Consider the following 14,090-nt stretch of genomic DNA (forward strand, 5'->3'; position numbering starts at 1 on the left):
AGTGATCATCACAGTCTACATCACTGCTAAGGTAAAGCACGATTACCAGTTATCTTTATTTTCTTACAGGAAGACACCTGAAGCACAGAGCCAGTAAAGCCAAAGCATACACAGCATTTTCAGTCTTGAGCACCTACAAAACCATCACTGGCACCAAACAGGACTTCAGAGACCCAGTATAGGGAATAAGGGCTCCCCCCTACCATGAATATTACAGAAATCTGAACAATGCCTGGAATGCCAGGATGCTGACTAACCTTTCACTTCATCTTCTATCACTGAAAAGAAGATGATCATAGCTATGAATTCAGAGAAAGCCTCTGTTCCTTGCTTGAATTTCTGCACCATTTTGGCACAAATCTCCCTGCTAGTTTAATTGTTTGGGGAGTTTTCTCTCACCAGAATGCTTCAGTGCCTAGGACACAGTCTATCACCAGAACAGCGCAAACCAATGAACACATCTTCATCAAAAAATGATCAAACATACCCAAAACTGCATTTAAGATCACAGTTTTACTCACAGATTTTCTTCGTACCGCTTCTAAAACTCCTGCTATACACCCACCTTGCAACAACTAAAAATAGAGGTTCCCAAATACTGTGCAATGCAAATTTTCAAAGGGCCTTCCAAAACTTACCTTCTGAGGAGAGCAACCAAAGGAACAGCACACCTAACAATAGCTTCATGGTAACCACCTCTATCAATGATAATCCTGGAGTGCTCTGTGTTAGATGTTAAGGTTGAAAAGAAAGAAATTCTCTTCCTTTTTCTCCTTTATAACTTAAAAGCTGATAACTCAGCAGCCATAAAACTTATTAGCTTCTACCTTTGGAAAGCAAAGTGACGATGATATCTCATTTCATTGCCCATCCAAGGGTCAAAGAAGGAGACAGCTCCTCTCACTTTGTTCAGACAGAGCTGGCCATTTTTCAGGAAAATTCCCAGCAAATCTAAGGACCAAGATCACATGAGTCAGCTTCCAGCAGGGTCAAGGCTCTTTCAGGCAATACATAACATATTAGTTTGGTATAGCCTGCCTCTGCCAGGGAGGGAAGGAGCTTCTGCTCCTGAGGTGACAAGGACAACTGAACCCTATGCAGCAGCCCACACCCACCCAAAGAGGAAGGTTGTGCTCTTCCTTTTGTCTCCTTCCCTACCTGTGCTTTCCTGCCTTCAACCAGACTCATGCTGGGCCTGTTTCTCTTCCCTAGTTCCTCTTCTGGCAGATTCTCCTTCACTGGGTTGTGCCTCAGCAGAGTTTGCCATGACAGAGCAGTGCCGGACAAGCAGGATCAGTAACTCTGCCCTCACACTGCACAGGTCTCCAAGCCCCTTGCTGTGACACTGTCACAGTAGCAGTCACTTCAGCAGAGTCAAAGAGTATGCAGAAATGCCAGCTAGGCTGTGATACAACAAACACTCCCTGTGAGACTACCACTGTGCCTCAACTACAGCACCAGGTCAGACCTCTGAAGGGCAGCCTGCTGGCCTCACACATAACACCAGAGTGACCTCTGGCCTCTTCTGAGCCCACAGACACCCAGAGAGAGCTCCTACATGAATAATGGGAGTCTGCTTAAGTAAAGAGCTTTAAATGCTTAAATAAGCCACTAGAACACCCAACTCAGGCAGTCTAACCCATCCTTCAAAGGGGTTTTTGTTTATTTTGGCTTTCTGTTCTTTCATGATAAAAATTTGACATTCTTTGAAGGAACATGCTGGAGGTAGACCTTGTGCTCATTTCTTTTCAAAACCCAGGAATGCTATACTAATTCTGAACATGAACACCTATTATTCAGAGCAACATGCAAGAAGAAATGTATATAGACAGGAGAAAGCGTTCCTCCACCCCCTGAATCTCCACCCTTAACTCAGCAAAAACATACCAGCACAAGGGGCTTCTCACCTCAGACATATCTGCATGTTCAAGTCAGAGAGGGATGAGCTCATTCTGCTTGGGGGTCTCACACCTGAAACAGTGTGACACCCAAACTCCTCTAACCAGTAAGGTAATGAAAAGTTAAAGTTTTACTCACTGTCAGGGCACAACACCACAGCAGCAAGCCCTGCCTGGGCTGAGCTGCAGTGGAAGTCCCAAGCAGCTGGTCAGAGTGAGGGAGGTCCAGGTGAGGCTGCTCAGCACCATTATCACCTCTCAGCCAAGGTGGCATGGCACAGCCAGCATGGATGGGAGTTACCTTTGGTGGGTTTTGTCATTACATCCAAGGGTCTGTGGCTGCTTCACTCCTCAAGGGAAAGTTCCCGCTATCAAAAGTCTGAGAAACAGACTTCTCGAAGACCTGGAAGTGTTTAAAACCCAGAGAGCCTCTTCCTCATTGTACACCAAGAAAAGGAAGGTAGCAATAATTCATTCATTTGCCATAAACTACAGATCCAAGAGTAAGTTTAGCCTTTATACACTGACGTGTTCCAAAAGCAAAACAGCATTAACTTCAAGGCTTGCAAATCTCTTGTAAACACTCCTTCCCACCACCAAAGGATCAAAATAGCTCCTAGACTGAATAGCAAATAACAAGTGGCAGCAAAGATCAAAAAAGTTTGCAAAAGGGAGAAGAGAGAGTTTTCTATTAGATATATAGAAGGTGTTAGAGACAAATTAAGGCTTTTACATTACTGCAAGGACAAAGCTAGATGCAGCTACAGAAGGCAAGGAGAGTTCCAGACTATAAACCAAGCCTCAGCTGATGGTATTTAGGGAATTGCACCCATGTTTGATTGCCCAATGATCAACACAATCTTGTGTCTTCCCTAAAGTGCCTGCTGCTGCTCAGGTGGGACAAGGAGCAGGCTAGGCCTGGTATTTAACCCTGCCTGAATTGTGTGAGTCTTCTTGCTGCTTGCCCTGGATGGAGAGAGCTCACAACTGAACTGGCACAGAAGAGTTTTGAGTGAGATTTGGTGGTGAAAAGCAGAAGTTTTGTGCCCTGGCATGTTCTCAAGCAAAGAACCTGTTTCACAGGTCTACACCCAACCTTTTGTGGTGCAAAACACTACAAAAAAAAAAAAAAGGTCAAGTCCCAGTTACAGTTTTAAAGCCAGCAACACCCAAACAGGTACTCAAACACAGGTGCTAAAGCATATTAGCCAAACTCTTTGGTTCATTGCTACATTTTTAGGTGGCTTATAATATATCTAAAGCGTCCTGGTATGGGAGCCACAGCTGGGAAAGCCATGGGATATTTTTTAGCTTGTCTTTAAGCTTTTCATTACCTCCTCTGTTAAATAGATCTTTTTCTGGCATTTCTTTTATTCATACAAAGTACCAAAACCCAAAAACTCTTTCAACCTGTCTATAGGTCCTCACCTATAAGACCGCTGTTTTAAAATACAAATAATGAAAGTATGGCTGCACATTAAAAGAAGAAAAACAATAAAAACAAACAGACAAAAAACTCCATAACACTTGAGCACTCATAATCAAACCCAAGATGTTTGTACTTGTACTGAATAAGTTAGCGAGGTATCCTACTCAACTGCTAATAAGCAAAGGTCATATATCAGTGGATAATATTCTTGCATCCACAAAACTATCACGTTACACTGGCATAGCAGAGGACTTCTTGTGGAAGTACACAGCAGACTGAGTTTCCATTTCATTTGAAGATAGAGCCCATTTGCAACCTGTCACTGCTTCAGCTAATACTACTGCCTTGACATGGCATTAGATCTTGAATTTTGTATTTAGGAAGCATATCCCTGAATTATTTAATCTATGAGGCACCCATCTGTGATGGGTAGGACATGACAGTGCTTACAAAAACATTAGGAATAAATCACATACAAAAGCAAGACATGTCATGCGTCCTTGCGAGGTTGTGCCGTTGCCTCCTCCTGCTGTGATTCACACTGCTGGTAAATTTAGTGCATACTCTGGAGCTAAACAGATCTTCCTCCTCAGGGAAGTTCAGACATGCAGCAGAGGGTGAGGAGATCAAGTGAGGCCAGGGGCAGGCAGGGACATGAATCATCGGGCAGCAGCTCGGCGGCAGCAGGCGGGAGAGCTGCACAGCCCGAAGGAGGCTGCTACCACCTGCTGGAGGGAGCGCAAATCCCCCGAGGAACGAGGAACGCAAACGTGAATGCGGAACTGGAGAGCGCTGATCTGCATACGGCCAGATTAATGACAGGGAGCAAAAGGCCTTGTAATGCTAAAACACTCAGGCTTTTGGAGAGTTGGCAGGTGGGAAGGATATGAATTATTTCTAAAATGGCTTTAGAAAAGAAATCTTGGTTACAAAAAAAAATTGCAAACACAAGGCCTCAAATACACTTCCCTACATTTTTCTAAGCTCAGCGCATGGTTGGACTCTGACTTTTATAGCTAGGATCTGCAGAGCTGCTATAAAGACCTGAGCTGTGGCAGTAAGTACATAAATAAGCAAGGTCACCACTGCAATTATACCCATTTTTGGATGAGCTATGAAGCAGTGCTCTCCAGCAAGAACCTACCAGCAGCTGAAGGCAGAAACATCACAACAAAAACTCTGATCCAATGTTAATAATTGAATGAAACTTGAAATGTCTTCCTTGTGCCTTAAGCAGGGCACAACCTCCCACACAGATTGTTTGATTACTTGCTGAGGGCACAAGCCCTTTAGCCACTCGTGTGTGGTTGGCACCAAAGTACAGCCAGCCTAAAGTCCATCTCCACAGACTGCCCTGTGCTGCTGAGGCTGGTGGTGTCCAGCCTGCCTTTGCAGCTTCTGTATCTGCCACAGGTCCCTCAATCCCCACTGCCTGTCCCAAAAACACGGTGTACCCTCTGCAGCAAAAGCTGGAACTGCTCCTCACTGCCTATTCTAGCAGCTGCTGGGCCTTTGATACAGGCAAGCAGCAGATAATGCCACAGGCTGAAATCCTCCCAGCTCCTTGGGGCAGGAGCCCCTGAAGCCTGATTATAGCTGCAAGGCTGCTGAGGACTCTGAACAGCCAGAGGACGGCAGAAGCCAAGCGTTAAAGAGCCTCTGCTAAAGAGTCTTTTTACTGACTTTACTGTGTTGTGAGGATTCGCTTCAGTCTGTAAGCAGCAAGAAGCTGGGGACCAGATACTTCCTGTGGCCTCCTCAGTTGGCCCCTTGGTTATCAAATCAGGAGATAAAGCTTATTTCTGGGGAGCCCTGTTTACAGTCACAGACTTTAGAGGGTTCACCAGAGCTGCCACAACCTTGAGAAAGCAGTGCTGGCAGGAAGGCAGATAGAAAAGGGAAGCGGTCTGCCTGCCTCTGATAGACAGTGTGCTCCCTTCCTGTGTCTCTGGGTGAGTTTGTGGCTGCTCACATGCAAAGTACCTCATTCTCAAACATTTGCCTGGAAATCAGGCACCTAAATAAACACCACTGTAAGTTGAAGGAGTATCTCAAAGTGCCGTGTTTCTCTGTAAAATAAAAACATGAGTATTCCCTTCCTCCTGTTCTTTTCCATTAAGCTATAAAATTCCCAAAGCAGTGCCAGCTTTTGGCTGTTTGTATTCATGCCACAAAGGGGCTCTGTTGTCAGCCAGAGCTGTAATTGCAGCAGCCAGTGTGGAAAGCTCCTGACTCTCCTGTGCTCTCTGAAGCTCCTCCCACATGAAGGTGCAACATATAAATTCTGTGGGGTCAGCCTGTCTGGGTGCCACAGTGTCCCAGACCTGCCAGTCCACCTATGCTCATCCTAAAAATCCTCCGTTTACCTGACTCCCCTGCAGAAGTTCGTTTCTCAGCCTGTCTTTATGCATCAAAAAATGTATTCCTTTGACCTCAGTGAGCCAGCCCCAGATGTGCTATATTCCTTTTGCATCATTAATACTTGTGCTGCTCTTAAAAAAGGAAAAAGAGAAGACTGTCAAGGGGTAGTATAGCAACTGAAACGGGGAGAGGAGGTAAGGCTGCTTTTCGCCATATGGGATAAGACTGTTTGACTTTTCTGGCTGCATTTGCACCAAACTCTTAGAGAATTTTACACTCCACAGCCCTCAGGGAGTTGCTCAGTTTTTGTCCATTAGCAGCAGCAGCTCCTGGAGCCAGGAGCATGTGGCTTGGTGTGCTCCCTTCATGTACTTCACACAAAACAAATTGTGCCAAACACGTTCTCCCATCATAGTGCTCACCATCTATGCAATGCTCTGATCTGCTCTCTCCTGTTTTGTGGCCAAAAGAGCCAAACATGGTGTGTCCAGGTGCTCTGTGTCTGTCTTTCACCTGATGAGTGGAGCTGCATTGAGGCAAGCGTGTGGGTAACAGAGTCAGTGCTTAGAGAAGTGGGCTGAAAGGCCTTTGGACACAGACACATTTATTTTACTAAGGGACTGTGCAAGGCCAAGCAGCTTACACTTCTGTAAGTGTGAAGAGGTGCTTACAGAAACTAAATTTTCCTTTTGTGAGGCAAAGAAATCACAGGAGAATAGCAAGCAAACACCATCAAGTCAAACCCAAAGTCACACAGAGTTCAGCACTCCAGAAAGGGAAGCAAGTAAATGGGCATAAAACAAATAGGAGGGGTGAGCATACAGAAACTACGGGAGCCAGACTGGACTGGAAATATTTACAGTGCAAGGCAGAAACGAGCATCAGTGCTCTGGCTGGAGCACACGGCCAGCTGGCCTGGGTGACAAACTGCGTGAGGAGGGTCACGCCTGCTTTTGCCAGCTGTAAACTCTCGCAGTTGCCACCAGAGGACACCAAATTCCCACATTTCCACTCCTGAACACAACAAGTATCCTGACCCTTCGGCTGAGAGTGGAGAGGACCTGTACCTCCACTCCTCAGGATGAGAAGTCCAGGCCAGAGGATTCTTGATGTGACCTGCATTTGTCCGGGTATACCACCACATCCCCCCTCACAGTCAGAAACCAATTCCCAGCTTGCATGTTGTCACTGACTGCATGCTTTGAAGAGCAGAAATAATACAGAAAATAACAGCGATTCAAAGCAACACTAGATGATTGGAGACCAAAAGCCACTGCCAGCTGAACAGATGCTCTTATCCCATATTTCCATTGAAGGAGTCTTCCAAAATTCACAGCTCTGCCAGGCTTCATCCTGACATTTCAGCAGAATATTGCAAGAATGCCATCAAGTGCTAGAGGCCTCTGTTTTTAAGATGGAAAGGCTGGGCTCTGGAACCAGCTATAGGTGCAGGCATGGGCCTGTCCATAGGATTTTCTGAACAATTAATGTGCACATTATTGTTTCAAGTGATCTCAATAAATTGCAAAAGCTGCTCAGAATCAACTGGATAAAATTCAATAAAAACACAGCAAAGTACTACGATTGGGAAGGAGAAATTAAGTGCACAAATGGATGACTTGGAATAATTGGTTAAGCAGCAGTACTACACAAAAGGATCTGGAGACATTGGAGTGGATCATATAATGAGTCAACAGTACACTGCAGTTGCAACAAAAACATTTCTTTTGGGATATATTAATGGAGTGTCATAAGCATGCCACAGAAAGTCATTCTGTTTTACTCCAAAACAGTGCTCACTAATGCTAAGCTTTGTGCCAAATTTGGGGCGCTAGCAGTTTGAGAAAGATGGAGTTAGAACGGACCAGCCAGCCCAACAGAAATCTTAAGAAACCTTAAGGAAAGCTGGGTGGACTGGGGGAGAAAGAGAAGAGTGAGGATGGCTGCTCTGATCACTGTTCCAGCCAGCAGCAATTACCATGCATGTTTTCCCTGGCAGCCCAGAAGAAAGATGGGCAGAGGGGTCCCAGAGCAGTGTGGAATGAAGTCAGACACCAAACCTGGGACTAGTTTGGGTTTCATCCCAACAGGCATCTCTGTTTTTCTTACATAAGAGGGAAGGTATGCAGGTGGGGGGTGGGAGGGGTCACGAGTTTTGATGTGACTGTCAGTGACAACCTGGAAACTTGCTTTCAGGTGAGGAATGGTCCTTTTAACACAACAAAGCGGCACACCCACGAGTGCATACACAGACCACACCTACAGGAGCCTGCTTCCACAGGGTTGTTTGTACTGCAAGCAAAGGAGAAAATAAAGATTGGAGACAGAGCTTGCTTTTAGCCCATTCCTCCCCCCTTGAGGTCAACCTGTGCCTATGAATAGTACAGAAAGGCTGTTCACATATTGCTGCTTTCTCTGGCTCCTGGGGACCTTCGAGGTCCTGCTAATATCACTGCTGTAAGATTCCCAGCCCTTACACCTGGTTTCCACCAAGCACCTAAATAAATTTGGGCATGTCCCTATTCAGAAAAGCTTTAAGCTTATGCCTACATTTAAGCACAAGCTTCAGAGCGTGGGTTCCATGGCTTCTGCAAATAAGGCCTTTACCTTAAAAAAAATAGATAAAGCAACTTTTCATTTAGCTAAGCTCAAATGCTTCCCTCCTTGAATCTACCTCCTCTCTGACACTGAAAGAGATGCCTTGCATAAGAAGACTCCCTTGCTTCCTCTCTGCTGTAATTCACCAGCTCTTCCCTGCTCCAGGGCACGTACCTCTAGGGACAGATGAAATCTGTTCCTGTTTGTTACTGTGCAAAGCTAGATCCCAACAACAGTGATAAAGGCCCTTGCACATCCTAGCTTGCTTTCTGATACTTCCCTTTTCTCTGGAATTCATCCTCCTCACCCGCCCTTGTCCCTTCCCCCTTCGCTGTTTGCTCATACTTCTGGAAAGATGACTGAGGGCTAACCAGTGAGTAAGGCACTGCTGCACGTCATCGCCTGTCTGCTGCAAGAAGGGGTGAACAAGTTCGTTTGTCCACAGGTTAAAGTGAGGTTGCCATCCTAACAAGGAGCATGTAATTGGGAGACCAAGCAGTGGGAAACCTGCCCTCTCTTCTCTCTCGTCTGGAGCTTTTAATTTCTCTTGTTTTCTTCATTGCGTACAGCACTTTATGCCTGCACAGCATCTTTCAAGTGAGGATCTCAAAGGGCTTCACAGACCTTAATTAAACCTCATAAATCCCTAATTGATAGATGAAAATTCTGAGTCACAAAAAGGTGAAGTGATGTGCTCATGATGAAACAGTGAGTCAGTTGCAGAGCTTGGAGCAGGGCTATGGCGATCCCATTTCAGTGCTCAGCATCTTCCTCGCTTGCCAGACTTCACAGAAGACTTGGAGAGTGAGTTCAGCAGCTGCCTGATGCAGCTGCCAGTGGCCATTCAGCCGCTGGTGGGGAACAGCCATCAATGGCATTAGGTGCTGTGGCACCAGACTGGGCGGAGGCTGGGTTGCAGGAGTACTGCATTATCTGGGAACAGCCCCAACCACCCCAGTCCCCACCCACTGTGACCCTGAAGCCAGCCTGAACACAGGGCTCAGTTAGGGGCTATTTCCAAATCCCAAGGGGGCGACGACCAGTCCCTTCAGGCTCCCCACATGGTGGCCTGGCAGGGGAAGGGCCCTCATGCCCTGATACATACCTGTGGAAGCAATGCTATTATCCCTGCCATGGACCCACAGGGACACAGTGCCGCCTGCACCCAGGGAGCCAGGCAGGCACACAGCCAGCTCCTGGCTGTCAGCTGGCCTTGGGCAAGTCCCTTCTTTTCTCCTTTGTTCCCCTCCCAAGCCTTTGTTTCACATCCACAGCATGCAGGCCCGGCAGGGCCGGGGCCCTCCCGGCTGGGCGTTTGCACGGAGCGGCCCTGTCCGGGTCTGGCTGGGCGGGCAGGACAGCACAGCCCTGCCCGCCCATCCCTCCTCGGTGCCGGGGAGCCGGTCCCCCTTGGTGGACATGGTCCCAGTCTGCTTTCCAATTATAGCATTGCAGGGCTGCGACTGTGTTTAATTGTCTGCGTTTTATAAACACTAAACGGCCTTGGCTGACGCCCGAGTTAATGATCCCCTCCAGAAGCGACTTTGGCCGGCCGGCTCCCAGCTGGGCCCTCACCACGCCCACCAGAAAGGTTCAATTAAGAAAAGATGGGAGAGGATAAAAACACAGAAACACAACTTAAAAATGATGATGCACCTGAGGAAATGACACATCCCCCCTCCTGTCTGCCAGCGAGGTGTGATGCTGCTGCTGAGTTGGGTTTTCCTGACGGCACCAAACAGCGGTGCCCTGTGCTCCTCAAACCCACCTGCCTGCTGCGGCCAGAGCCAGCTGCCCACACCTCAGCACCCCTTCTCAACCATCCCAGTCTGCCCACACCTCAGCACCCCTTCTCAACCATCCCAGTCTGCCCACACCTCAGCGCCCCTTCTCAGACATCCCAGTGACCGTCTCACTCAGGGGCTGACAACAGCAGAAGCCCTGTAGCAGGACAAACAGATCAGTTCACCTACCAAGTCAAACCCACCTCTTTCCTCCAGGCTTTCCCCTCGCTTAATATTAGCAAAGGGAAAAAACCCAACACAACTCACCTCAAAAATGCAAACAGAATTAAAACCCCCAGAGTAAATAGCCAAGGCTTTTATGTTAATGCAAGAGTCATTGACAGCATCAAAACAAAGGGAAAATCTCTAGGTCAAATTTGCAAATGATGTAAATAAGCCTATTGAGTTTCAGCGAGGGGCTGAAACAGACTGCCATACACTATGTATATAGGTGTATGTATATATAGGCATATGTGCTGCCCTCATTCCCCTCTGCTACCGCATCCCAACTCAATGGCACAATGGACACTGGAAGGGGAGCAGATGACACTTCAGTAGGAGTCGTACATATCACTGCTAAAGCTCAGCATTTCTATTTTAAAAAGAAAGGGAAAAAAAAAAAAACTATGAAAAACCCAAACAGGGCGAGTGCACAGCTGCAAGGCGGCTTGGGTAATTGTGCAATGCTGGGAACTCTTAGGTAGTTAATAATTATACTCAACCTTCGGTCTAGTTCCTAACAACACCCCTAGGCGTGTCGCTCTTACAGAATAAGGGCACACGCCCTGCTGTGTCTCCTTGCTTAACAGGAACACAAAGTACAGTAGTAGGAGGTGTTTCCTTGAACTCTGAACAATTGGACATTTAAGGATTAATTACTGTTAAGGAGCTTTGGACTGGCAAACACACTAACTCAGCTCTTGGCTGCGTCTCCCAGCCAAGTTCTCTCAGTCATCCTAATTAGACATTCTGATACCATCTTTAATTATATGATCTCACATGCTATTTTTTTTTCTTCTTCTTCTTCTTTTTTTCTTCTTCTTTCCCTGAACCCCTGTCTCCTGCAGCACGCCGAGCGGGCAGAGCACAGAGGGGTGAACTGGCGGTGAGGAAGGCGCCGGGCTGGGAGTCTCTACTCTGCCGTTCTCTTGGTGCAGCAGCAGCACCACGCACTGTTGGGACCTGAGGCGATCGGGACCCGAGCTCCCCACACTGCTGAAAACACCCCAGGTCTTTCACAAGAGGGAGGAAAGCACTGAGCCTGCCGCAGCTCCCTCAGTGCTGTGGGCAAGACGGGACGTATACTGTATTTGTCAGTATTGACTGCAGCCTGGCTGGAAGAATCCTGTGCCGAGCGATATCCCGCACCAGCCGCAGCGAGTGCGTGTGTGCGCGCATGTAGATACACACATTTGCTCTCCTGTACACACCTTGATCTTATTGAAACAACAGGAGGAGCATATTGCACGTTGTTAATGTTTTTCACCTTTGTAAACATTGCATGGCTGGGGCGCTGCTCCTGCGCCCCAACACGCAGGGCCCAGTGGCGCTGTGGGCCTGGCACCCTCCCATCCTCCTCTGACCCAGGGCCTGCCAAAAGCTGCTGAAGCTGCTTCGCGTTCAAGCTGATCCTGTTGGACGGCAACATCCTTCCTAGGAAGGGGTCTGGCTACCCAAGAGAGTCAGTCACCGACAGCACCTTTTTTCTGTGTGCTGTCATTCCGTGCCCATGCTTCGGCAGCCCCCCCTTCCCCAGATGCAACGAGGGAAGTTTAGGGCTGCGTGCTTTCCACCGAAACGCTGCTCTGCTGAGCTGGAAACTCGGTATACCCTGAGGTCAGCCGAGGTTCACTAAGCTGGGGAACTCCTTAAATGGTATCGTCTGAAAAGCCGTCGCCCTTTGTTTTCGCAAGCAGCACAGGGAGAGATGGGCGACCGTTTCCCAAATCCTGGATTCTCAGCCTTGTGTGAATGTGGGGGCAAAGAGGCAGCTGCCCCTGCTTTTCCCTGCTCCCTGGAAATGGCTCCAGGATCCAGCCCAGCCCCTACCGGCCAGAAGAACTGGTTGGCCTCAGCCGGGAGGGTGCACGGCTGCCGTGCTCGCCCCGTGCTCCCGGGGCTGGAGAGCCTGGCACACCTGGTCCTGGCAGGGTCTCTGCCCTGCCCGTCCTGTGGGCTCGGGGCTAGCCTGTGGGCATAAGCAACCACTGAGCACTCCATGGCCTCTTCCAAACTCAGGGGGGAGGAAAGGAGGCCCTGACTGTCCCACAGGCAGGCAGCAGTACCCCGCACAGGGAGGAGCCCTCTCCTCCCGGCTCCTAGGCGTTCCTTGCTGATTCAGAGTCAACATAATGGGGCTGAGATGGCGCCATTGATCCTGCTGGGCAGGCGGAGCCGCTATATGGTAGGGATTAGTAATGGCTTTCTTCCCCCATGGCACTGGGTCACAGGGTTTAGCCCTTTGTACAGCCCCACAGCAGAAACAGCCTGCCTCCCTCCCTGCCACCAGAAACGTGCCTGTGGAGCTGCCACTGCTCCTGGGGAACAGAGAAATGGCAACAGCTGCACATAAAATTTAAGAGTTGTAGCCATGGGACAAAAGGAAACCAGAATTGGAACCAGTCACCAGGTTAGATGGGGGATAGACCTACCCTACTAAGGCAGCCAGCCATACTATCAAGAGGTCCTTCCTTCAGTCCTCTAGGACAGGCAGCCCTGTGCAATCAGGGATCTCCTCCAGCCAGGTGCACCTTGGAGGACCTCGAGTTGCCAAGAGTTTCACTATACAGCTCCTACTCTGTCCCACCACAGGACAGCCTTGCTCCTTGTAGCTGCTTGGGAACAGCCTGGCCACAGGTGAACACAGTTCAAGCAAACCCTTCACTCCACCACGATAACAAGAGCAAGGGGAGGAGGATCATCACTCGAGATTAAGCACCATCCCAGCTGCAGGTGCTGACAGAAGAGGACACCCAAGGTCAAGGGAAGCACCTGAAGCTGATGCTTTGAAGGCATCACTGTACTTTCCTATTCCCTCCCTTTTACCACAGGCAGTGTCACAGGCAGATCTTCATTTCCTCAGCTGCCAGGAGCAGAGAATGTAATTAGATACCAGTATGGCCTCAGAACACTGCTCAGAGCAGAGATTTAATCTCAGTCCTTGTGGCTCACAAACTCGGTGTTCAGTCAGAGGCTACAAAAGGCAGCCAAGGTCTCCCATCACCCCTGTGACCTGCAGCAGCCAAGGAGGAGTGAAGGGTTGCAGCCTTTCAAGTCAGCATCAGCCTAGAACAAAGGCAGTGGCAACCAGTTCCTGAGGCATGGGCTGTGGTGCTGCTCACTGCTGCTCCTGATGGGCTGCCCAAAGCTCTGGCCTTGAGGGGTCACAGCAGGGCTGTGCCTAGCTAGACCATAGGGCAATCTTAGACCTGAAGGGCTCATGAGCTCACCTTTTCCCTAGATTATTCATGGGCCTCTGGCATGTGGGTCTTTAAAGCCCACAGGATGGTGTCTGTTGCTCTGCCCTCATTAACATGAAACAAAGGTTTCAAAACTAAGTACATTTCAGAATTGTAATATGATATAAGCAACTCAAACAGGAATTAGTAAATTAGAGCACCCAGTGCTTGAATAGCTTGAGCTACCCAAAGGAAAGGAACTGACCTATTTCCTCCCTTTGCCCAAACTCAGCATCTCCTGCTGTGGTGGCTCACATCAGTGATCATCAGCAGGAGTGTGTCATCATTAGGAGCCACTGATGAATTTCCCTGAGTCTGGGAGCCCAACCAGGACTACAGAAAGGGGATGGGGGGCCAGAGGGAACTCCTTGCTTAGTAAATGGATTGTGCCTGACCAACGAGCTCACCTAGGATCATCACCTGTAGATTCTTATTTACCTTTCCAGGGAACTTGAAAAACTGCTTTTGTCTGAGAGGTGAAAAACAGTAGGAGAGCCTGCAAAAGGCAGATAGGCAACAGTTCCTGGCACTGCCTGTGGACTTGCAGAGAGTCATTTGTGGG

General features: G+C 48.5%; 2 protein-coding genes across 2 annotated transcripts in view; both read right to left on the bottom strand.

Moving 5' to 3' along the window:
* PLB1 (phospholipase B1) overlaps window positions 1-687 on the bottom strand; it is a 77,334-nt gene extending 76,647 nt beyond the window's left edge. The window contains exon 1 of the mRNA XM_054279689.1: window positions 639-687. Within this exon, the coding sequence (XP_054135664.1) occupies window positions 639-687 (49 nt within the window). The remainder of the gene's footprint in view (window positions 1-638) is intronic.
* Window positions 1-14,090, bottom strand: part of FOSL2 (FOS like 2, AP-1 transcription factor subunit) — a 130,445-nt gene that overhangs the window by 95,309 nt on the left and 21,046 nt on the right. The gene's annotated exons all lie outside the window — the stretch shown is intronic.

Source organism: Melozone crissalis, unplaced genomic scaffold (genome assembly GCF_028551555.1).
Source record: "Melozone crissalis strain CALT ecotype California unplaced genomic scaffold, PUWL_Pcris_2 ptg000027l_1, whole genome shotgun sequence".
Taxonomy (NCBI): Eukaryota; Metazoa; Chordata; class Aves; order Passeriformes; family Passerellidae; genus Melozone; species Melozone crissalis.